Genomic DNA, 26623 nt, shown 5'->3' with positions numbered 1-26623 from the left:
TGTGTAAAGGCAGGCATCCCAAAACATTTGACAATATAGTGTACTGTATTATGTACATGTTTTAATGTTTTGACCACGTATTGATTGCTATCAGGATGTGAAGAGTTTCAACCAGTGTAACAAAAAGTATGTATTAAAAAAAATGCCTACCCCCACCTTGAGGGTGTATAAATACCGTTATTTAAGTTATAGTGACGTATATCCAACTGAAACAGCTTTTTGAACAAGAAAAAATGTAGGAAAATTTTGTGTTGGAAAAAATGTCCATCGAGAATTGATTGGATCATTGTTTTGCTATTGCAGTGATCTCATGTGAGTGGCAGGTTGTCCCACCGTTGCAGTAATTTATTTAAAGATATTAAATATTACAATATTAAATAAAAAATAAGATTTGTACATTTTGATTTCATGGTGACTGTAATCATGTACTGTATGTTGACTTCATTTTTGACGAGGAAATTAATACTTTTACTCAGATGTATTTCTTTCTCTAGATCCTTTCATTACATTTGTGCTGAATGTGAAGAGTTACAATGAGAAGTGCTGGCCCGTTGTCAGCCATGTAACAAGAGAGCTGTCGAACTGAGCTCAGGGATCTTTTTACTGCAGGACATAATGACAAAAATTGACCCCTCAGACGAAAAGATGGGCAAATGTCAAACTAGAGGGCACAAAACCCTCAAACCTGAAATATGACTCTGGGAACTCTGAGGAAAGTGAGATGAGATGAGTGGAAAGCATTGAAATTAAACAGGGTCACTGGTTATTATCTGTCCTGACTGAAAGAGTAAGTAGTAGCTGTAATTTACTGAGCTGAATGTTCAATTATCTAAAATATTAAAACCTCTCTGAAGACACAACCACTAAATTAATTCTAAAAATAAATGAAATAAAATCTAAATTTAGACCTTTTAAATGCTAAATTCATATGCACGTGAACAAACAGAATGGGAAGTAGATTATGGTAGAAATTGGGATAATTTTCTGTGAATTTTAAATGAGTCACCATTTGCCTTATTACCACAAACTTGCAGTTATTATATTAACTGAAAATAAAATAAACATTAACCGAATTAAAATGAAATCTAAAAAAAAGGTAAACTTCTTTTATTTCAGCTGGTTGCCAAAGGAAAATCTCATTTTTAAGTTGAAGTACTAAAATGATTAAAACTTAAAAACTGTGGACGCGCGTGTGTGTGTGTGTGTGTGTATGTATGTATATATATATATGTGTATGTATGTATGTATGTATGTATGTATGTATGTATGTATGTATGTATGTATGTATGTATGTATGTATGTATGTATGTATGTATGTATGTATGTATGTATGTATGTATGTATGCATGTATGTATGTATGTATATATATATATATATATATATATATATATATACATACATATACATACACAACACACACCAACCTGCAGTGATTTAAAAAAACAAAACAAATTCAAAAATTGTATAACTTAGAAGACATTATTTAAAACCATTATAGATGACATCCCACCGCAGGACACGGCTTGACATGTCAACTCATCTTCAATAAGACAAACGAAATACAACAAATACATGAACATTGAAAACAACTTTATTTTTTCGCTACTTTTTTTCCTCACAAACGAGACCTGATATTTCATGAAAATTACTATTCTGCAGGGTTGAACAATAAAATATAAAAAAAAAAATTACCTTAAAAATAAACAACAATAAAAATACAACAGGAAGCATTTTTGAAATATAGAAATAACATGAACGACTGAAATTGAGATGAAAGTGTTGACAGGCAGGTCGACACAACATCTTAACACACACACACACACACACGCACGCACACGCACACGCACACGCACACGCACACACGGTTCTGACAAGAACAGTGAAATATTGGTTGCGAAGGCCTAGTTTTGAACAAAACAAGCCTATTGCCGGGAATTTTACATCTGCACATGCATGCACAAACAAATGTCCATAATTAGTCTTAAAACAACCCTTACCATTCAAATCAATAAACAAAATATTAAACCAATTATCTACAAATCTTCACTCAAATCTCCAAAATATTAAGGCACTATTTTAAATCCTATTAGTTTCCCCCTGTAACAACCGTCACAGCAGTCTTATCATACTAAATAAAAATAAATCACTTTTGTCTAACAGTGCTGTTGGTTAACCCCGTGTTGTAGGTTTGATAAACTGGCAGTTTGTTAAGTGGATTTTTTGCATGAGCTAATTAGCAGCAAAAGTATTTGTACCTCTGCATAGTTGATTGTTCTGCTTAATGGTTATACTGTGTGCATTTTTTTTACTTCACTGTAGCAGTCTTTAAAGGCCAGGGCAAGCTGCATGGAAATAACCAATGAGTAGTAGTAGAACTGCACAACTGGTCAGTTATACCAGAGGAATGTCTTCATTGATTCCCTCAAATTCAGTTTTTCAATGGTTTAAACCAAAACAAGGTGTGCTTCTTTATGGCTAGCATAAGAAAAGGTCAGTTACAGACGGTTAGACTTCAAACAATACTGATCTCCAGAAGTTTTTGGTTTGGTACACATGTTCATGAATAAGGAAAAATCTGACGATATGCCATCCTGAGATGACATGGTGGTGTTCAGCTTTCAGTGTCTTAAAGCTGAACGACTTGATTCGAACAAACAAAAACAAGACGAGCACATGGAAAACAGGCGAGAGAGAGGGTAGGAGAGGCACGAGAGACATGATGAGAGATCCAATGAGGTGAGGTCTGATGATGATGATGAGGAGGAGGAGGATGCTGGGACAGGTCTGCAGGGTGAGGGTGTTCATGAACTGGGCATGAACATGGTCCATGTACACTGGAGCACAGAGGGAGGACACAAGGAGGCTTTCATTTCTGCAAAGACAGTGACACACAAAAGCATTTCATTCATACAAATGCTGAAATGCCACAACCATTTTATAAGAATGATAAGAAATGTTACTTGAGCAATAAATCAGCATATTAGAATGATTTCTGTAGGATCATGTGACACTGAAGACTGGAGTAATGATGCTGAAAATTTAGCTGTCACATGACAGGAATAAATTACATTTTAAAATATGTGACCCTGGACCACAAAACCAGTCATAAGGGTAGTTTGAATAAATATGATGTATGGTTGTTTAGAATATGACAATATTTGGCAGAGATACAACTTTTTGAAAATCTGGAATCTGAAGGTGCAAAAAAAAAAAAAAAAATCTAAATATTAAGAAAATCGCCTTTAAAGTTGTCCAAATGAAGTCCTTAGCAACACATATTACTAATAATAATAATACATTTTTATTTTAAACGGTAGAAATTTTACAAAATATCTTCATAGAACATGATCTTTTCTTAATATCCTAATGAATTTTGGCATAAAGGAAAAATCAATAATTTTGACCCATACAATGAATGTATTGTTGGCTATTGCCACAAATATACACGTGTGACTTTTGACTGGTTTTGTGGTCCAGGGTCACATATATTAACATAGAAAGCAGTTCTTCTATATTATAATAGTTCACAATATTGCTGTTTTTGTATCTTTGATCAAATAAAACGTGACCTGTGCTGTCAAATTGAGTCGCAACGAGTAAATTCTCTATTTAAAACACTTCAAAATGATGCATGGTTTGTTTGAATCGGACCAAAAAAATAAATAAATGTCAAGTCAATTTTGAGAAAAATTTTGTTTTTCCTGAAGGTTCCTAAACAAACATCACCTAGCAACCATACGTTAAAATCCCTGATAATAACACCATATATATATTCAACTTATTTTTCCATGATACCACAATTGTTTGATTAATATATTAAATAAAACAGACAGCCTATATAGTAAGACCTACTGTACCGAACGGATCTAAAATAATGTTAAACATCAGATGTTTTCCCCCAACAGTTAACCAAACGTTCACATAAGACAACAGATCATGTTTGCATGAATACTCGCCAAGAGAGATATTTTGAAGTACTGTCATTTTGTAAAAACAGAGGCGTCTTTGTGCGCATCAGTGGGCACGAGTAAGATCGTTTACATGGACAAAGGGAAAGTACTCCTCTCAGAAAACGTACAAATAAAGATACGTTTAGATGTTTCATTGCTATTGGGATCGCTAGACGAGGGCTTAAGGAACTCATTTTTGTGAAAACCTCAAAATCGACATTTTTCACTTGTTTTGCCTGTAGCTCGAAATTATTGTGTGCGCATTCCGACTCCTTTTGCCAGCACGGGTCACATATGCTTTGATGAACACAGGACTTCAAAAACATGTATATGATTTCACTAAACGTACAAAAACAGCTGATAACATGGTAACATGACTTTTAAAAAAAAAATCAACAACTGTGATGCAGAGAATCTGTGACGGACAAGACACAAGGAAGATGTGCTATTAATTTTCATGCGTTATCACTTTGTTAATGACAGCTCTGATGAAATGCCCAACTGTTGTTCGAAGTATCAAATTCTGACCCTCTCTATGCATGTTTTAGTAATCGTCTTATCGGAGTTAATTGTTAAATTGTGCTACTGATGTGATTAGTTACAACTGAGCAGTTACGTGGCTCTGAACTTGGTCTGGTGTGTGCGAGTGTGTGTTGACCCGTTTGCTGCATCAACACCTCTTTGCTGTTTTCGGAGTTGATCTTGTTGCCTCTTAATCTCACGACTCGGGTTGGAGGTAATTTCCTCAACAAAGTTATGACGTGAGTTTGAATGGCTTGCTGACCTAGTCCGAGAGGATGTTTTGGTCCTACAGGGGAATGACGATTTCTGGTGTTTATCTGATGGACTGTACAGAGTGGATTGACTGCTGGGAGACGCTACACTTGAGGTTGCCTGAGGGACAAATTTAGATTGCGTTGTAGCCGTATTTGAACAAGCAGAGCGACTCAAGGTAGTTCCCTCGGCGGATCGGGATTTAGAGATGTTAGACTGCTTTTTGAGAAACGCACATTCTGCATTGGACTTTTTAGAAAGTTTCAGATCATTTTCCTCCATCGTAACTTTACGCCTTTTCTCTGATCCATCAGTTCTACTCAATCGTGTGGCAAGAGCTTTGACTGAATGTGAACCAGTTTTGGTCAAAGGTAAAGATGTGCGACGTGCTTTAATAAACGTGTTACTGCGAAATGGTGCAGACTTTTTCTGTATATTTGCCTGTGACTCGTTAACTATGGGTTGTCGTGACTGAATAGCGAAGGGTCCTAACCCTCCGGTAGAGTCATCTAAGGAGCGAGACGAACTTGACCCGTAGCTCCGAACAAAAGTAGTGTCGCGCACAAGACCGACAGATGCTAAACTCTGCGTAGACGTAGAGGACTCGGCTTCGTTTGAGGCAGAAAAAGACGAGCATGAGGAAGAACACGAGGGCACTCTTACGGGGCTGCTGTGAAGGCTGCGTGGGAGCATCTTCAAGTGGCTGCTCATGTTCTGCGGGCCAGTAGAAACCAGCACCGGACTGGAGCGTGGACTGCTTCTCATGGGGCTTCGTGGAGCTCGGCCTGATTTGGTCAGATGCTTGGTCCGGGAATGGCGTGGGCTCCCACCGTTACTGAGAGGGGACAGAGGGGTCTCCAGGTTCTCCAGCCGCTGGGTCAGTGCGAGTTTCTGCTGAATGGCCATGCGGAGGAGAGAGTTGAGCGTCTTTTTCTCATCCTCAGCGGCGGCGAGCTGTCTCTGCATTTCATCTAACTGAGTTACGTACTGGTCACATCTGTGAAAACAGAGGGGGATAATAAGAATACAGGAAACAGGAATAGAGATACATATAAGATGAAATAATAAAAGAATACAAGGGATTACACTTTGCATAAACATCCGTGAAAACATTTTAGTTTTTATTAAAAACTGATGCAAGAATGTCTGGAATAGTGTTGTCTGCCAGTCCTTATGAGATCGCTACACACACACACACACACACACACACACACGCACACACGCACAACCAGAAAAGCCTTTGATGCCTAAAAAAATGTAATGCTTCAGAATTAATGTTTGAGTAAAAACAATAAATCACTAAGTAGCTAATAACCTTGACAATTATGCTAGCAAAGGAAAGCATCCCTATTACTATTGCTCATACTTCAGATGTTTAGAACAAATCACTAATTAAACTTTGGCCTGTAACTTGTTAGGCACAAATTGTTAGACATGACAGACAAACTGTATGTTATGTTAAGGAGAGACTTGCGTATACTTACAATTTTAGCCGGGCGGTGGAAAAAGTGGGTGAAAAAATTAAATCAATCCCATAGATTTACACTGAAAATATTCAAGAATCAAAACAGAAAGACATAGAGGTGAGCTCCTTGACTTTGGTACAGTAACCAATCACCTAGTAACTAGAGGTCTTTTTAAAAGGTGCCGTATGTATTTTTTTTTTTACTGTCCTAAAGCATAAAAATACCATAATGTGTTTGCAGATAACATGCCAAGTTCACAAACTTGTTTCTTTAAAAAAAACTATGCTACAGGCAGTTTTTCTACTTCAAAATGTATGTTCCGTGTCGGAATGTTTTTTTTTGTTTTGGTCTGTATGATCCCGCACACTGCCAATTAACCCAATTAGTATTTGACACCCCTGGGTTTCCAGTTGGCAAAAAACAAAGCTTATTGCATCCATGGAAGCCAGCAAATGAACAGGGTCAGAGATCACATAAAGAGCCTCATCTTCCATCTGTCCAGAGACATATTAAACTAAGATAAATCAACTCAAGGCAACTTGTCGCCTTCCATTGGTAATTGCTCTCGTTCCCGTTGCGTGTCCTTAATTTGGCAAACCACGTGATTGTCGAGTCTGAGGAGAGGTCGGAAGAAACAACTCTCCATTTTGAATTTGGACTGCAGTACCCATTTCACCCACTAGCTGTCAATATTACAAAACTGCTGATGCTGATATTTTAGAAACGAGGGAAGCCGATGGCCAGTATAAAGAGTAAATTTTTTTTTTTTTTTTTTTTTTTAAAGAAATGAATGGTTATTCAGGAAGGATGCACAGTAAAGACATTTATAATGTGCAAATGATTTCTACTTCAATTAAACACCGTTTAAAAAAAAAAAAAACTACTTTCTATTTGTTTAAGAATCCTGGAAAAGTATCTCAGTTTCCACAGAAATATTAAGCAGCACAACTGTTTTCAACATTGATGAAAAGGAAGAAGGAAGAGGAAGAAGGAGGAGAAGGAATTCTGAAGGATCATGTGACACTGAAGACTGAAATAATGATGCTGAAAATTCAGCTTTACCATCACAGGAATAAATGACATTTGAAAACATATTCAAATAGAAAACATTTATTTTAAATTGATATATTTCACAATATTACTTTTATTTTTAATGTATTTTTTTATAATAAAAAGCAGCCTTGGTGAGTATAAGATACTTCTTTCACTTCTTTCTTACGGAGCCCAACATTTTGAACGGTAGTGCCTATTATCACACATTTGAAAGAAACTAAATAACATTCACAAAAAACTGGCAATAATATTTATATTGATCCTAATTAAATAATATTTACTAAAATTATTTTAAATAATTGTAAAATGAATCAATTGATGGTCAAATATTCTAAATTATATGTTGCATACCATATCGTTAGCCTCATAGCATAATTGCCCAAGTAATTTTTGGGCCAATCTGATCTGGGCAATTATGCTATGAGGCTAACGATATGAGTTATTATAAATGTTCCATAGAGGTCTAGGTTTTTCCTTTTACAGTTACTTGACTCAAAAGGTTATCCCTGCTTCCACTACTCACTGTTCCCTTGACACTTGATCTATGACTTGAGCTCAGAGCTCAGAGAGCATGCACGTTAATCAGCATGTGAGGAGCTCGTGGGAGAACAAGCCTTGAGATTATAATCTTATTAGCGTGCTTTTAAAACAGGGTCATGACTGTCTAATCTCTATGACTCTGTATCCCAAAGACCTCTCATAAGTCTTTCTACAAATGTAAACAAACGCTGCCTGCAATCTTTCACCATGATTCAGGTTGTACTATGACTATAAAGCTTCTAGTACAAATCCTTATATCACGTCAGCTGATGATTTATGATTTCTCAGCCAGCCCAAGACAATCCATGAAGTTGATTAGATATAAAAGTTAAAACTAAAATTGATTAGTTTGTTTTCTAAATTGACAAGGGAAAACTGGAATTTCAACTGGGAGAATCAACTTCTCCCATGAACTCATTCTTTCCATAAATCAAACCAGTATACAAACAACCAGTTTAACCCTAAAACCCCCTGTAGACACTCATTAGAAAGGAGCTGCACAAACCATGACCTGATAAACTTCCTTGGCCTGCAAGTACACAAAGCACTTTGTGCACGTGTAATCCCATCATACCTGCTTGCGAACATGACCCGTAGGGAGGAGAAGGTGGCTGCATCCTCCTTCAAAGCCTTCAGTTCATTTCTCAGCTTCATCATCGTCTCAGACACCATGCTTTTCTCCGTCTCATACTTTGTCTTCAGGTTGGTCAAAGCCAACTCGGCCGTCTGGTGGGGAAAAAGACTAAATCATTCAATCACATCAAAAGAAACCATGTGCTCCAGTTTAGAAACACTCTAAACTGCACAGAGTAAAGGACATTTCACACAAATGTTCAATCAATTCACAATAAAAGTAGTGATAGATTGATATATTGGCCAGGCCAAGTAGTTTACCAATATATGGCCATTTCAAGAGTTGTGTCTGCTCTGAAATCTATCGACAAATTTCTCAATGATAATGTAAATTTTCTGTTAAAATATTTCAAGTGTTTACTGCTTGAATTGTACTGATAGGATCAGAGCTGAAAAGGGCTATATGTAAGAATTTATGTATTAAAACGCTTTTTTTATTGCCAATGTGTGAACAGCTTGTAAAGAATCTTAAAAAACAAGACCTTCCCTGACTTCCTAGGTTGTCTATTAAGGCCTGTAGACTGATTTTTATGTGAAGGACTTGGGACGTTTTTGTCGAGAAAAATCAACGTTTACGCACTCTCCCGAGAGCTTCTCTTCCATTCAATGACACATGAAATTAATTCTTATACCTCATCTGTCAACATGATGCCAGTAAATTGCAGAGCTGGTGCAAACATATCCACTTCGCTATGATCAGATGCTTTCTTAACTGCTGCTTTCTCACCGCTGTCATTTTTGTCGTGTTTATTTTTGAGAGGAAAGCACACAGAACATACTTACATGGTCATAAATGTCGCTCTCAGCATCATGGGCGGCTTTGGGATGTTCGTTAAAGGGTTAGTTCACCCAAAAATGAAAATTCTGTCATTAATTACTCACCCTCATGTCATTCCAAACCTGCAAGACCCTAAGAATTTTTGATGAAAACGAGAGCCCTCAGACCCCTCCATAGACAGCAATTTAATTAACACTTTCAAGGCCCAGAAAGGTAGTAAAAACATCATTAAAATAGTCCATGTGAATCCAGTGGTTCAACCTTAATTTTATGAAGCGACGAGAATATTTTTGTTTTGTTTTTTGCACACAAAAAGTAATGACTTTATTCAGCAATTTCGTTCTAGCCTGTAAGTCTCCTATGCAGTTTATATTGTAAACAGTGCATCGCTTTCGAGTTCTACGGCAGCTGGTGCGGTTCACGTGAGCACCACGTATTGCACTGTATTTACAACGTAAACAGCATAGGAGACTGACACAGGGCAGGACGAAATTGTTGAATAAAGTTATTATTTTTGTTTATTTTTGCACACATGTTTTTGCACGTATTTCTTGTCCCTTCATAACATTAAGATTGAACCACTGGAGTCACATGGACGATTTTATCAATGTCTTTACTACACTCTAAAAAAAAAAAAGGTTCTATATGGCACCAAAAATGGTTCTTGGCTCGTAATCATAGGGGAACCTTTTTTAGTGCTATATAGCACCAATTTTGGTGCTTCAGTGGTTCTCAGGCTAAGAACCTGCAATATAGCACTAAAAAAGGTTCCCCTATGATTATGAGCCAAGAACCATTGTTGGTGCCATATAGAACCTTTTTTTTTTTGAGTGTATCTTTCTGAGCCTTGAAAGTGTTAATTATATTGCCTTCTATAGAGGGGTCAGAGAGCTCTCTGATTTCATCAAAAATATCTTAATTTGTGTTCTGAAGATGAACGAAGGTCTTGCGGGTTTGGAACGACATGATGGTGAGTAATTAATGACAGAATTTTCATTTTTGGGTGAAGTAATCCTTTAAAAGTATATCGCTGCAAAAGGTATTTCAAACTTATTTTTACTTCCAAGTGAAAAAGAATGAAAAAGGACTATGCGTGAGCATATCGGGACCTTGAATCACATTCCGTCTCTTGTACGTTACGTGTAAATGAGTAATAATTTACTGGCTGCAGTTCACTTAATTGCTAATAACAAGGGTTTCTGAATTCTACATATAGCCCCTATAAAGATAAATATTTGGGTAAAGCTTTTCATTTTTACTAGAACTTTGAAGCACATTTTTACTAGTTAGTATGCATTAATTATCTTATATATCTAACATCTGTACCTGTTTGTTGGCTTTTAGGACGGTTCTGAGAGTGGCTATCTGCTCTCTCTTGGTGCTCAGCAGAGACTTCAGTTTTAACACCTCCTCAAGCAGTGCCTCTGTGTCACGGTCTGAATCAGTGCTTCCTCCTGCTGCTGGGGAAGACAACAGGTTGCGCTGCCTGCACAGGTCCACCGCCACCTGAAAAGGTCACAAAAGTAATTAAATAAATAAAATGTCTACATACAACACATTTGCACACAGCAATTTTGACCCAAAGTAGTGAACCAATTAAATTATAACAACATAAAATACATGACGTACATGATATAAAAATAATCATAAACAGAATATAAAAATATTACATCAAAAGCTCCAAAGAAGAAATAAAAAGCATAGATAGATAGAAAAGCAATAATTAAAGCAACAATTAGATATTCATATAATTATTTTAAAACTGTTTTGTTTACTTGAGTTGATTCAAAGTAACATCGCAGCTATAATCCAAATTTTGGTGTTAAAAAAAGATTCAGGCAGGCATCCTAATGCAGCCTTGTCAGATCAGTTCATATTTCATACCTTACCTCACCCCCCAAAAAAGCAGCTTAAAGGCTTAATATAAAATAGTCCACCCAAAAATGCAAATTTTGTCATTACTTACTAACCCTCAATGTTAAATAATCTCTAGGAGTTTCTTCCTTTTGTACAACATAAGAGAAGATATATATTTTAAAACAACTGTCCATAAAATGAAAGTCAATGGCAACCAAAATTGTTTGGATTGCCAACATTCTTTAAAATATCTTATTTTGTGTTCCACAGAAGAAAGTCATACAAGTTGAGAATGTCATGAGATAATTATGACAGAATTTAAATTTACGGGTGAACTAAAGCATTAAATGAAATGTCCTTTAATGAGCTATAATCTTGCTGGGCTATTTACTCTTTGATTATTACTTTATATTTTAACTGTATTTATTTAAGGGTCTTCTAGAATTGCAGTATACACTTCCTAATTATTTCTTAAGTATTCTACTATAAAGAATAGAGACATACCTGTAAATGTTTAATCTGGCAGCGTATAACAGCTACCAGATTGCGCACATTGGTTGGGTCCCTGAAGTCTAATGTAGGAGACCCTGGACAACTTCCACAGCTAGAGGATGCGTCTCCGCTCACTCCGCTGCCCAAGTCCAACACTTCACCCGACCGCCTGTGCCTGCGGAAGGATCCGCGATAGTGGTGGGGTTGTGAATGGTTGTGCGTTCTCCCAGCTTGGGCTTCTTCACGATAGTAATCCAGTGTTACACGACTAGGCGTGAGGTTATTACAAACACACACATGATGGTAAAGGTTGGCCAGCTCCTCAGAGAAGGCCAGAAGCTCCTCCTGCGCAACACTGAGGTGGCCTTCAGAGTCAGTGGCGACCTGGCGCGTAGCGCCAATTTCTCGCTCCAATTGTCCTATTCGCTCCTGGTCCTGACGGCTAGCAGCGATACACTGTCGAATTTTATCCGCGAATTCTTGCGCCTCACCCCTCCAGCGTTCTTTCTCCCGCTTGCAGCGCTCCACCAGGGCCTTGGAGCGTTCACCAGCCTCTTTCAGCTCCTCGCGCAAATGCGCCAGCTCCTCATTTGTCTCTTGCATGCGGCACTCTAGCACTTCTGTGCTTTTTGCGTCCACTTCGTAATAGTTGATGCCATTATCGGCCTCTTGGTTATGAAGGGACTCGGGAGACAGGCTCATTCCATTCCCTTGTTCACAAGGCCTTTTTGAGACCGTTCTCTGAAGGGTCTCCAAACATTGGGACAGCTGATCTATCTTCACCTGTTGCCCACTGAGAGAATCTTTAGACAGGACTAACTGCTGCTGAAGGTCATGCACAGAGCTGGTCAGTGTGGCTTTCTCTCTCTCCACCTGGACAAGGGTGCACAAACAATAGTCACATCACAAGGTTTATTCTGATTGACCAATTCAATTAAAATGTTTTGGATAGAAAACAACACTCAAGAGAAACTAGACTAGAACTAAAAACTCTAAAGGAAGGACCACTTTAGAATGCTTCGGGCAACCAGAGTTTCCTTTGCTAATCCCATTCCCCATATCCTCTTCATACATGTCTCTCTCCTAAATCTTTGATCAAATAAAGGAAAAAAGGCCAAAAATGTACCTTAATAAATAATGAAAATCCATTATCAATTATACATTTTATAAAAAAAAAATAAAAAAACTATGCTAGGAAAGGTAAAAGCAGGGTGGATGAAAGACACTTTGTTACTTGGTACATCCTGAGAAGGAAGTGGTATGAAAAAGGAAGTAGTACTCATCTGTCAGATGAGGGTATTATGAAACTGCAAGTTAAAAAAAACACTCACAAGAACACTTTAAACAGGTGTTTACATCATGGGGTTTGAATCTTTTAAACCTTGGTCTGAGGTTAGATCTGAAGAGATGGACATCAGCCGATATGAACCTGGCTACTCTTTGACCTCACTTGCTACCGATTGCTCGCTGTTTAAAAAACATACTATAGCATAGGGCTACTAAAACACTGTGATTCAATTAAATAAATATATGCCCTGCGTGTTTAATATAGATGTGCTTGAATTATTTGCATGCGTCTCAGAGAGGCTCTGTTCACAGTAAATGCTGCTTCACATGAACTGTTATCATTTACATGTGTGGAGCGTCTCAAACTCAATCACTGCATATGCTGTGAGTTTGGGCTGCTTATAACGTTCCCACACAATGTGCGCCATTTCCTCAGATTTGTAAGGTAAATAATTTATAAACTTATTCCACAGTTGAATACATCAATATACGTTTCTAAATATGCAAACCGTTCGTGACAATTTCAAATAAAAGATGTCCACATATTCTTGTTCAAGAAATTACAGTGGCTGTAGCATTTCTATAGTAAAGCAGATTTTATTCTAGCCTGGCTCTGCCCTCCTACGTACTTCTGCTCAATTTTCATTTTCCTTCAGTACTCCGTCTGGGATTGCGGTATATACTCTGGTTTTCTCCGGTCCAATCAGTGAACAGAGGGAGAGGCTGAGAACGATGATGTTGATGTCGTGCGCTAGTTTGAGATGACATTCGTCACGACCAAACGTTAGCGATTGGTTATAGCAGAGCCAAAGTGGCTCTGGGCGGATCCAATAGTTTTAAACTTCAACAGAGAACCCGCCTTCAAGGAAGTTAACACTTGTCAATGGAGAGTGGCCAGACTCTCTGTACAAATTAAATGTACGAGAATCTGGTAGGACCAGGCTAGATTTGATCTGCTGTAAAGCGTAACAACACCAGGCCGTTGGCACTCTCTGCAGGCATTTGTTATAATACATAATGTATACAAGTTGATTGTTTATTATATTATGCATTTTAAGTGTTGTTCTATAAAAAACATTATTACTTTCTTTTGATACTTTATTTGAACCAAATATTATTGCCTCAATGTTATATATTTTAAGTCATTTTAAAGGCTATTGTTTGCTTAGGTCTAATTTTATTACCCACAAAAAATATCTGATTAATCGTCAAAATAATCATCCAATTACTCGATTACCAAAGTAATTATTAGTGGCAGACCTGAATTAATATAATATATTATGTTATATATTATAATATATTATATTAATTATATGTGGTGGCTGGGTATAGAATTGTGTAGTTCCACTGTCCAACAATAAGAAAAACATTCATTTAATACCTAATTTGCAAAGTAAAATTTGTATGGCATGTATGCAAACCAAGGCAGGAAGGAAAGAATACACAAATACACACACACACAAAAAAAAATACTCTCAGATAGTTTGGCAAACTTTCCAGCGATGAACCTCTGAAAGGCAAATGCTGCCACAGCTCAATAAATGAGTGAGGAGCAGGTTTCCTCACCTGCAGCAGTTGCTGCTTGAGTTTCTGGCTGTCCGACAGGTGCAGCTCACTAAGAAGGTCGGCAACCAGCCCAGGAGCCTGAGGTCTGAGGAACATGTCACTGTTTCTGGGTGTGGAGCACCGGTTTCTCTCCATCCCTTTAGAGTTATTATACCCACTGTCCATCTCCTCGTCCTCCTCTCCTCCCTCTTTGTCCTTCTCTCCATCCCGGCTGTCATCCAGCTGTATCTCCAAGTGGCCAATAGAGTCGAAGGGGTTGAGGGTAAGGGCGGTGAGTTCTCGTCTCAGGCTATTCTTCTGCTCCCTCTCCTCTTTCAGGGCCTCGAGTGCCTCATCCAGCTGGCGCTCTGCGATCTCCCTCAGGCGCCCGGCCTCTTCCAGCTGTGCCCTCATCACCTCCAGCTCCTCGTCTTTATGGGTCAACTCCAACTTCACTGACTCAAACTCCACCTGCGGACACAAAAGTAAATGTTTAGTGATAGTCTGGCTAGTTGCAATAGTAAAATCACATACAAATTAATATAACTGGTTGAAAAAATAGGTATAAGCATAAAGGAGGACTTGCCAGTTAAGAGATCTGAACGTGAAAACCAGTGCTATTATAGCATTTATTAATATTTTGAAAAGCTTTTGTAATTATATTTTCAGTATGAATTTTATCATCTTATATTTATATTTTAGTTTTATTTAAATTCGTTAGCAATAACACTGGTGAAGACACCAAGAAACTATCATTTTGATTAAGGTTACTAGAAGTCATACACTAACTTCTGCTCGTCTACTTCCCATGTAGCTCCCTGCCCCCAAAACATACCACCACAGTACTAACTTGTTAGGCTGGATTAGCCTACCTTTACTGTAATACACAAACAATAACCATACTATTAACTGATGACAAGTTCCCATTTTCATAAACATGATGACATATTACAATACATATATTATTTTACTAGGGAAATTGTTGGACTACGACACTGAATTTAAATTAAAAATGCATTCAGTGTCACGCTGCAGTGTTAATCCCAACACTTTGCATACGATGAGAACTGGTGACATTGCATCGCGACTTGCTGTTAACTTCTTGAAATTAATTCACTATGACTAGTCTAGTTATTAAAGTCAAGTCTTGAGGAAAACTTATTTGTGTATTTACTGTACGAATTCAGCCTGAGCAAACCGGTTTTTAGTCCAATAGGGAAGGCGTTCTAGCCTGTGACTGTGAATATTTATGCGGGAAGTGAATAAAACCTCTCTCTTGTGTGTTCCCTCAGAAGGAAGGCTTTGTCAAAAATCAGCTGAGACTGAAGCACTACAACAGAAGTGTTTGTACTGCAGTGACAGCAGCTGCGAGAAACACATTCAAAGTCATAAGACATCTCTAGTGAACATTCCACAAGGAGAGACTTATGTTCAGTAAACACAAAACGAAAGTGCTTAACATTGCATGTAAAATTGCATTAGAGGATTCCTATGACATATTTATGAGAAACATAGCTGGTTACTGAATAAAACACAGAAAACAACAACACAAACAATAATTAAATATGAGCCATCTCCAGATCTCCAGCAACACCTCCCACAACATTCTCACACACCTGGTTCTCCTTAAGCACCGAGACTTGTTTCTGCAGGGAGATGTTCTCCTCTTCCAGCTCACTGTTATCCTGAAGCTGCTGCACCTCTCGAGTCTTGTACTCCTTCATCTCCTCTCTCACACGGCTCTTCTCCAGCTCCAAACACTCACACTCCTAGAGAGCAGAGACAGTCAATCAGGGCAAGTCCACAGAATTCAGATTGAACAGAAATAATTAGATCTACACAGCAATTACATGGCGGTATCTTCATAAAACCGTGCAGCTGTAAATCTATTCAATACAAATTCTCTTAAGGGGATGGTTTACTTAATTTAAATTTCTGTCTTGATTTACACGTCCATGTGTCATTCCAAACCTTACTTTGACCAAAAAAAGAAGTTTAGCACAATGTCCCAGGTGCACTGTTCCATACAATTAAACCATAGTGAAGACAACCATTGACATCAAACATTGCACAACTATAGTCCATTAATTTGTCATGCCAAGATTGTGACGCTGTTTAGAATAAGGCAGAGAATTTCTTAATATTATTTTATTAAAGAACTTGCCACATTCCCTTTTGAATAAAATAAATAAATAATTATCTCATTTCAAGTGCTGGCTTGTTAGCTAAAAGTAATTTATATTTAAAAAAAGCAAAACATTTATTATATAATTCCACACAAAAAAAATATATTTAAAATAAATATATTATAAAAAGCTTTTGGCCCATGGTCTGCACATTTCTTGGCTTTGGTCAAGACTCAAGAATTTATTTCAGTGCATTTATTATGCATGATATTTATACATCTGTGACAAGCATATTGTAAGTGTATTGTACACGTACAATAATTCTGTTGGTAGTTCACTATGGCTTTTCTTCCCTTCAAGCTGACTTTGAAATTCAACCCGGTTTTGTGTCACATGATCAGGCCTCATGAAAACAAGGACTCATATTTCCACTTTTACTTTGATCAGCTAGTTAGCAAGCAGAGGGTGCATTATTTAGCGACGTTTCACCTCAGAATTTTCCTTTTTTTGATGCTATATATAAATATGGCCTCTTAGCATATGAACTCTATTGTACAGCTCATAACTTAAAGTCAATCAACGTTTCATTGGACTTGTGTCTGTGTGTAGGAATAGTTAGGCACATTTATGTAAAACTGGTTTTCTGACTGATGATGGTGTATGTACCTTCTTCAGCTGGGTGGAGAGCCCGGACAGTCTCTCGTTTTCTGCCGAGGTATTGGCCAGCATGACGCGGGCCTGTTTAAGCTCCGCCTGCAGCTCATCCATGCGAATCTCCAATGCCGCTTCTTTAGTGGCCGACTCTTGCATGAGCCTCTCTTCTCGATTTTCGCCATCTGCGGCTGCACGCTTATGGCTGCTCACAGAGTCTGCCAGAGCCTATAAACATACATCAATCAAACCCTCTCATCTCCATCATAAAGACACTGAAATACACAAGAAGTTTTTTGCCAGTTCCCAACAAAAGAAGAAACAAAACAATTTAGTTGATTGACTGAATGAACAAGCAACATTGACACAATTTACAGCCCTCTGCTACTTTGCACGAATTTCTGAAATTCTTCAAATGAGAACAGCAGTTTTCAGAGCTGTTTAAAATTAAGAAGTTGTTCGTCTTATAATTTTGAGTAATTTGTTTACTTGCCTAGTCAATAAACAACAGCAACTGTGAGAGCTGGTGAAGTGAAACTCGGCATATTACATTACATTCCAGCGTCACTGGCAACCAGAGGGTGTCAATGCGTTTAATTCATGCTTTTGTGCTTGGACAAATCGTGACAAAATACCCCGGATTGTCTCACACAGAATTGAACTGTTACCAGATGAACCAATACTGGACAGGTTGCCATTAACTTAGCCACACACTTTCTCTGAACATTATAATTTGAATCATGTGAGAACATGTGGGAAAAACATGCATGTGCTACTCTATAATTAGTGATAAAAAGCAGAGTGAAGAGGGGGAAGTGAAGCGTGCATGAGAGAGCCTGTAAAGGTCATGCAGGAGAATTTATACCGCTGTACATTACGTGTAGGAGCAGAACATGCAGTTTAAAAGACAGAAAATGAAGATTTGCTTGTTGTTCACTCCAAGTGACTTCCTTGCGTGAAACACAAAAGGAGACGTTAGAATATCTCATCAGCTCTTTTCCATACAACAAAAGCTGAAGGTGATTTATAAGGCCAAGCTCCAAAAAAACAAAAAAGTACCATAAATGTATCAGCGATGCAATATTTGTAATTGCAAACTGCAAATCAGTGTTATTTTAGTATTATCGCTAGTTACTCATAGTTTTTATACATCTTTTGAACTATTTTTTTTATTTTTATATTTTCATTTGAGTTATTTTCAGTAATTTTGTCATATACAAATTTGTGTATTTTTGTCATAAAATGTATTTTGTCTTTTTTTCAGTTTTAGTTATTTTGGAAAATCAAGTTAAACTGAATAAACCCAAAATTTCCTGATAATTTACTTACCCCCATCTCATTCCAAGATGTTCATGTCTTTCTTTCTTCAGTCGAAAAGAAATTAAGTATTTTGAAGAAAAAGTTCCAGGGTTTTTCATCATATAATGCTTTTCAGTTGCAACCAAAATGCTGAAGGTCCAAATCAATGCAGTTTCAAAGCGCTTCGATGGGCTCCAGAAGCTCTGCGTGAACTAATCCTTTAAATGGTTTTAGTTAAAGGGATAGTTCACCCAAAAATGAAAATTACCCCATGCAAATATTAATAAATGTCCTGGCTCTTCAAATAAATGGCAGTAAAAGGCAGCCCAAAGTGCATCCATCCATTATAAAAGTAATCCACACGGCTCCGGGGGTTAATAAAGGCCTTCTGAAGCGAATCGATGGGATTTTGTAAGAAAAATATCCGAATTTAAAGGAACTGTATGTAAGAAATGTATTTCAATTAATCATAAAATGGCCCTGATATGTCACTAGACATTAAGAAATCATGTTCATTTCAAATACTTATATCACTGACAACGGTTGTCCGGCCAAGATATTGTCATTTTAAAAGTGAAGTTGCAGCCCTCAACTGATGTTGATGTTGACATGTTGTGTTTTGGCCTGAAGTGCCACCCTCCACCTATCTACCAATCACGAAGTCAGTAGTGTTTCTGCATTCGGGTTGCCAGCTCTGCTCTAGTTACCACAGCTGCAGCTACAAACTTTTTGGATAAACAATGTCTAACTTTACGAAACCTAAACGACCTCGTTATGAATCAGAAAAACGTTGTGACAGTGTCCGAAATAAAACAAGGATTTGTATAAGAGATGCCTTTGAAAGATGGAGACGGCTGAAAACGGAGAATAATTTGAAGACTGATGCCAACGTTGCTAATTTTCTCCTGGACAGGTAAGGTTCATCTATGTTTGGCTAACTTGTACTTAATGTAAATGGACATTTCAAATATTCATGACAGTCGAACAAAGTTATGCATGTTCGTGCAAAGTAACGTTAGGTTAGAGCAGATGGAGGAGGTGGGTCATTGAATTGAAAAGGTAACGTTAAGGAATTGTTTGGTAAATAAAAACGGCGAGTCGTCATTGCTAACATTAGTAATGCATTATCAGAGCCCGTTTCTCTGTCATTATGCTGAGAAAAACAACATTAGCACGCCTATTATGGCAATGTGAAAACGTATTTGAGACAGTAGCCTAACGTTACCTCTGTAACAATTATTCCTCGTTCGTTCTTCGCATATATAGTGGACAAAACATGCTGCAAGTTGACCTGTATGACCATTGCTAATGTTATTTAGCTTTGCTGTAATTTTACTATAGTATTTTTTCATGTGGGAATGTACTGTCACATACGAGTGTTCATATTTACGATTATATTTGGCTAATCGCCATTAGTAAATTTTTGCGATTCATAATTACTTAACAAAACATCGCTCTTGAAGCATAAACATAATTAACAGAAAGAAAAAAAAACTTGCTGTGTACGACTCGTCACTTGCCATTGAAAGCTCCTTGTAGCAGACTACGTTCCTGCTGGATCCTGCAGCCTATCTGGCAACCTCGAGTCAGGGGGAGGGGGAGAGGGGATACACCGCTCTACAGTAATTTGAAAGTGATTGCAGTACCAGTTTTGGCCACAGTCCTACATACAGCTCCTTTAAAACGTTATAAAGTAAAATATCTAGTGGACTGCCTTCCATATTCAACTTAAAAAAGTGTAACTGGCAAGACAATGACGCCCGTAAATGTTTTGAACTGCGAGAGGCATTACACTTTCTTGAATAAGGAAGGCGGTCTGGCGGAAGCTAGATATTTTACTTTATAAGGTTTAAATATGGATATTGTTCTTACACAAACCCATAAGGTTCGCTGCAGAAGGCCTTTATTAACCCCCTGGAGCCGTGTGGATTTCTTTTATAATGGATGGATGCACTTTTTAGGGCTTCAAATTTTGGGCTGCCATTATAGTAAATCATGGGATAATTTTCATTTTTGGGTGAACTCTCTCTTTAACTATAAATACCTTACTGCACATCTTTCATACGAGCTCTGAAATCTAAACAACACACAAGAAAGGACCAATGGCTTTTGGCATCAACACACTATTTTTGTAGTCATTGTATGGAAAAAAAGCTGCTTGGACATTCTGCCTCAAATCTCCTTTTGTGTTTCAGGATAGCAAGAAAATCATATTGGTTTGAAACGGCACGGGGTTGTCAGTAAATCTTCATTTGTGGCTGAAATATTGCATGAAAAAATAATTCAACACAAATATTCATTAGCAGAATCTTAGAGGACTAAACAGGAAATGAAGACTGCAATGTGAACCACATCTACATCTCTAGATGTTACAATGAAATCACACTAGACCCAGATCTGTTCACTCCAGTCATCTCACTCTACCACACTCACCTACTTTGCTGATTTCATGCTCTACTAATCAGACACACAGAGAGAGAAATACATGAGCCTTATCTTCATTCCACAGGGAGTGGGTCTACAATGTGCCATATATGTGAACTTCATATGAGTGACATATTAGCTGAAGTTGTCCAACCAATAATGGATATGCACATATAATGTCCTCAATATGCAGCAAATTTGTAGAACTGTAAAAGTCCAAACGCAGGGATTTTGGGGCACAGATTTATGTAATAAATCGGTTAAGAAAGAGAGCCAAAAAAGGCTCATTCGTACCAGGCTTACAGCCCATTTGTTTTCTTATTTGGCCACGGACCACATAGACTGATCTGTCTGAACTCTGAACAGTGCTCTATTAAAATGCTAGTGTACACATGAAATGGGAAAACATTAATAAATATCCTCAATTTTAAAAGTCAAGACATCCCTTAATTCCAAACCTTAATAGTTATGCATTTTCCTCCAATTATGGCAAATAAAAAATTTTACATTTGAAATGACCTGACAATCTGGCAAGAAGTAAAGTCTTTAGTTTGCTTTCAGCTAATATTTCACAGGAGCTCATTAAATACAGAAAAATATTATTTAGATTTATTATTATTATTATTATTTCACAGATTATTCAATTATTATCTTCAAATGAATAACATGCAGACCAGAACCAAAACTACACCATTGTTTGCCATCTTTTATAAACATCTGACTACTTCTGGTTAGTCCCCTGGGTCCCAAAGAACTGTTTATGACATTTGATTATCATTCAATTTAAATGTCTGGAGGGACAAGCTTTTGCTAATTTAGCCATCCTACCCAAGCTGAGTGTTCAACTGAAAATGAAATGACAAATCCTGCATGACACTGACAAACAGAAAAACAGGTCACTGAAAGTGAAGTGTCCGATGTCCAGACAAAACATCAGAGTATGCAAACTGTCCATGTGTAATACCATGAGGACATGAATCACAATGCAAGACAATGATTCTCATCATTCAATAGAAGGGCAAAGAGAAATCCCCAGGCTGGTTGTGTAACAGCTAAACGACATCAATGCTTCTCAATGCTTTGACTGTTACTTGGACAAAATCCCTCCATAGAAAAAAGCACTCAGTGATTCTGAACTGGTCTGTCATGATCTAAAATTGGGTTGCATGTCTGTTCTGATAGGGTCACAATAAACAAAAAAACAAGGCTAAATTCCAAAACCAAAATGCACCTACCCGTGTAATCAGACTAAATTAATAGGCTTCTGGACTTTTAAAAGGAAAGATAAAACCCATCAAATGATATGGTATATATATATCAACACATTTATCTGTTATCAGATGCAAACATGAACAGGTTGTGATATGCCCTCATCCTCAAAAATGATAAACAAAACTACTAAAGGTAATAGGAAACATGACCCAGACTACAGTTGCTTCGATAATAAACATGGTTTGTGTTGACCACAAGGTTTTGTGCTGCTAATTATTGGCTGTCGTCAAGAACGAAACCATTCACAGGTCTCATATTAAGCCTGTTCACATGCTTCTGTCTGTAAAATCTGTCATTCACTTGTCCGATTTTTTTTTTTTTCCGTTTTTTTTTTTTTTTTGTAGTAGTAAATATAATCTATTCTGAAGCAATATTCTCACCAGTGTTCAATCAGCTTTGACATATTTAAATATGCATATTTGTGATATTTTTATTAAGGCATTTTTCCATAACCTTATTAAATATAGGCTATGCTTCAGCTTTCATTTTATATTTTTAAATTTGATCTATAAATTAAATTAGAATAAGACATATAGGGCTGTTACCAACCAAATTAAATTATTTACAACTGCATTAAATAATGTTATGAGATTATTTTAAATATTTTTAAAAATATACAAATAAGAAATGTTGGAAAGATGAAACTAAACCACCAGTAGGTGACAGCAGGTGACCGTGTTAATGAGCGAGTCATTTGAGTCGATTCGTTCAAATGGCTGATTCATTCAAGAATTAGGCGGTCGTTTACGAATAGGTCATTGAATCTTTGATTCAACGATTCATTCAAAACGCTGAATCATTCAGTAACATGCTGTTGCTGTGAGGTGCGTTACATTTCTGTTGTGATCTTTGTTTGGAACTATTTTCGCTGCTGAAATAGAACAAAAACAGTCCATATTGCATCTAAAATGTAAGTGACTGTGTTAATTAATTGTTTATTGAACTGGCGTATGAAATCAGCATCATTTTCAGTTGCGATGGTACTCAGGAAAACAACACTCTTGTTTGTGTGATGTTGCTTAACTGTATCATATGTAATCAATATAAAAACAACACAATTTTTCAATTGTATATTAACTGAGTTTCTTTGTATGAGCGGCGCTCATTTTGTTTTTGATTTTCTCCTCGAGAGGCTGCGCGAGCCTCAACAGGACAACCTTGTCAGTTCGTTTTATATTATTATCCACTATCGATCTCCACTAACTGAATGCAGAATCATTATTGCACTTTGGTGATTCCCTAGTTAGTTTTTGTTTTGACGTTTTAACCAGGATACTTGTCAGTCGGGCAAGTACAATTATTTTTCACTTGCCCCTTCAAAAAAATCCACTTGTCCCGGACAAGCGTTAATGTCGAGCCCTGCATTCAAATTTAAGAGTCATTTAGACAAGAAATACTCACACCTACGCCATAATAAATAGTTGAAATTATTTCCAAAAACGAAATTAATAATTTAATACAATAAACCATTTTGGTAGTGTTGAGTCATCACTTGACATCAAATGCAAATTCTGAATCCTGAAACAATTAATTGTGACTTTTAACATGAATATCACTGGAAAAAAAGCTTCTGCCCCTCTTCTTTCTATATCTTTCTCTTGACTGACCTCTCTCAGCTGTTGCATTTCCATCTTAAGGGCTTCATGTTCTTCTTCCAGCTGGCTGTGTTTGGTCTTCAGAGCAGCGCTCTCCTCCAGAACGGCCAGACCGTACCGTGCAGCCTGTAACTTCTCCTCATTGGCCTCCTGGAGTTCTGCCGTCAGCCTCTCCACCTCTGCTTGAAGCCCACCTCCTCCTGCTCCGATCCCCTCCATCTCTCCATCACCCTCCTCCAGCATCCTCTGCCCAACCTCACGCTCCAGCCGAGAACAGACACTTCACTCCCGTCTCGTCATCCTTGAGGTCAGCAAAAAGACATATGGACTAGGAGTTAAGGCCAGTTCACACGTAGAACGATAACTATAACTGTAATGATAAATATATTAGCATCCACACCAATGTGGATTGTAAGAACTTGTGATTTATTCCAGCGATGACACAGCTGAATTTCCAGCATCATTACTCCTGCTTTAGTGTCACATGATTCATCAGAAATTATTCTAATATGCTGATTTGGTGCTCAGTTATTAATGTTTCTTATCAATGTTGAAAAAACATGGATTTTTTGACAAATAGAAAAATCAACAAATTGCATTTTATTAAATACATTTTTTGTAACATTATTATAAATGTCTTTTTTCGATACATTTAGTGCATCATAGAATAAAAAAATATATAATTTTATTCACCAATCTTACAATACCATTTTTGGGGTATCACCACCTTGTTGAGACTTCTTTTGAAAACATAAAATTCTAACTGACCCCAAACTTTTGTAATAATATTTCACAGAATTACTTTTTTTTACTGTATTTTTGATCAAATAAATGCAGTTTTGTTGAGCATAAGAGACTTCTTTCCAAAATAAACTTAAAGGCACAATATGTAAGAATTTTAGATTATATCCAAAAACCACTAGAACAATGTTATATATTTTGTTGACTTGTATACTTACATTATCCCAAACAATGTTTAAATCCAGAGGAATAAGCAATTTTAACCAGGACATACCCGCATTACCCTCAATGTTTTATTTTGTAGAAACCATGGAAACGCCAAAGATGCTTTAATATATTATGTGTTCTATTAGACAGGTGAGCAACTGTTTGGAGACATTCATGGACAGAAAACCAATCATTGTTACATAGCTCGACACGTTTAGTCTTATTGTTTAAATCTTGTTTTCTGCGAGTACCATGTTTTACCATGCCTAATATCGATCTAGCTCACTGCAATGTGCAACCAGTGTCTCATAGTAGCCGCAGAACGAACGCACAGAGTAGCATTATAACATAACTTTTAACACACTCAAATGTAATCTAATATGACAAAACAGTGACGCGTTTTGTTACTCCACATACGCATGAGCGCAATATTATATTATTGTCCTTCATGGAAACAGGCCTTTAATGAGATTGTTCCTCTTGTCTAAGCTGCTCTTTTCCACTGAAAATTGGTGATCACTGCTGTTCTTGATTCCCATCTACTTTTATTGTATTGAAAAAGAGCAGCTTTGACATTCTGCAAATCATCTGGTGCTACAGAAGAAAGTAATATGGGTTTGGAACAACATGATGACAGCTAAATCCTTTTTGGGTGAACTATTACTTTCACATTCATGATTCTGAATGTGTATTAAAGATTACTGCCGGTCCTAAAGTATTGAACCAATAAGCTTCTTCAAAACCAACTGTACAGCTCAAAGACCTCAGACTTAACATTATCATGAGATTATCAGAGCTGTTAATCTGACATTCAATGAGTGTTTCCCATCAGACCAGCAGGACACAGCCGAATGAGATTTACTCTAGCAGCTTAGAAGACTTTTACACTTTCACTCTAGCAAGCTATACGTCCATCTAATGTCATGATGGTTTTACATGGATTACTGAACGGACAGCTCGCCCAAAACTGAGATTACGTCATCGTTTACTAAACCTCACGCTATTCCAAACCGGCATGACTTTTGCTGCGGAACACACAAGGAGAATGATAGTCTGAGTCATCATTAGCTTCAATGGTGGTGGGATTGTCATTTTTGGGTGAACTGTCCCTTTAACATCATCCAATATGTCTGTGTCAACTGAGCGTTTCAAAACAACAGAAACGCTGACAGTTCTTCCTTCATCACATATCAACACAAACAGTGCCGATGTTTGGATCTAGGCTGAGGGTTTTGCCAAAAAGCATCATATTTGGTGGCGGCTTACTGACATTTTTCAGTTCAGGAAGTAACTTGTTAAGGCACATTAACTTATAACACTTCATTGCGAATTGGGTCGGTCAGGCTACGAAAGCTCATTGTGAGTAATACGTTGGTTGCTAAACCTTTTGGTTTTTTACAAGGTGACTTTGAAATTGTCAAAACATTAACGTTAGCTAGTTCGTGAATAGTTTGTTGTAGCCACGGTGCTAACATTTGACATATTACGTTTTTTTGGATTTAGCTAAAGGTTAAAAACACTCTTTCTTGTCATTATGAAAGTAGCAGATGTTGCCTAAAATGACCAACCGTCCATTTGCTGAAGTATCTGTATAAACTCAATACATCCGCCTTATTTCTTTATTTGCTACAAGGTTAGCTAAGGAGAAATTGTCAGCTGGCGCTGGCTAAAGATAAGAATGTCGCTTTTAATCGTCTCTTACCTTTAGCTTTGGTTGGCAGAATCATGCAGTAAACGGATGAAACATGAATTTGAACTAAAGGGAGATCAACCCTTTCCTTGCGCGCGCTCCAGTCAGCCGTTTGAATGAATGCACGAGCACAACTCTGAAGAGCAGCTCAACAGCCAATGACGCGCGTCCACTTCCGCCACACTGTGAGCACGCTCGCGCAGCTTCAGCGAACATGTTACAGCGGATGTGGTTGAATACAG

At 37.4% G+C, this 26623-nt stretch overlaps 1 protein-coding gene across 1 annotated transcript; it reads right to left on the bottom strand.

Moving 5' to 3' along the window:
- Positions 1-1451: 1451 nt before the first annotated feature.
- On the bottom strand, positions 1452-26568 carry LOC307132799 (protein bicaudal D homolog 2). Its single transcript, XM_079827375.1, has 10 exons — positions 26394-26568; positions 23756-24044; positions 17169-17381; positions 15993-16145; positions 14398-14847; positions 11557-12417; positions 10522-10701; positions 8359-8510; positions 5389-5722; positions 1452-2873 (listed from the first exon to the last, which is right to left on the bottom strand). The coding sequence occupies exons 2-10, from the start codon at positions 23984-23986 to the stop codon at positions 2868-2870; spliced, it is 2580 nt and encodes an 859-aa protein (XP_079683501.1). The 5' UTR covers positions 23987-24044; positions 26394-26568; the 3' UTR covers positions 1452-2867.
- Positions 26569-26623: the final 55 nt, after the last annotated feature.

This window comes from Gobio gobio (genome assembly GCF_949357685.1).
Source record: "Gobio gobio genome assembly, chromosome: 10".
Classification (NCBI taxonomy): Eukaryota; Metazoa; Chordata; class Actinopteri; order Cypriniformes; family Gobionidae; genus Gobio; species Gobio gobio.
Note: the sequence above shows the minus strand (reverse complement) of the source record. Positions and strands in the feature narration are given on the sequence as shown.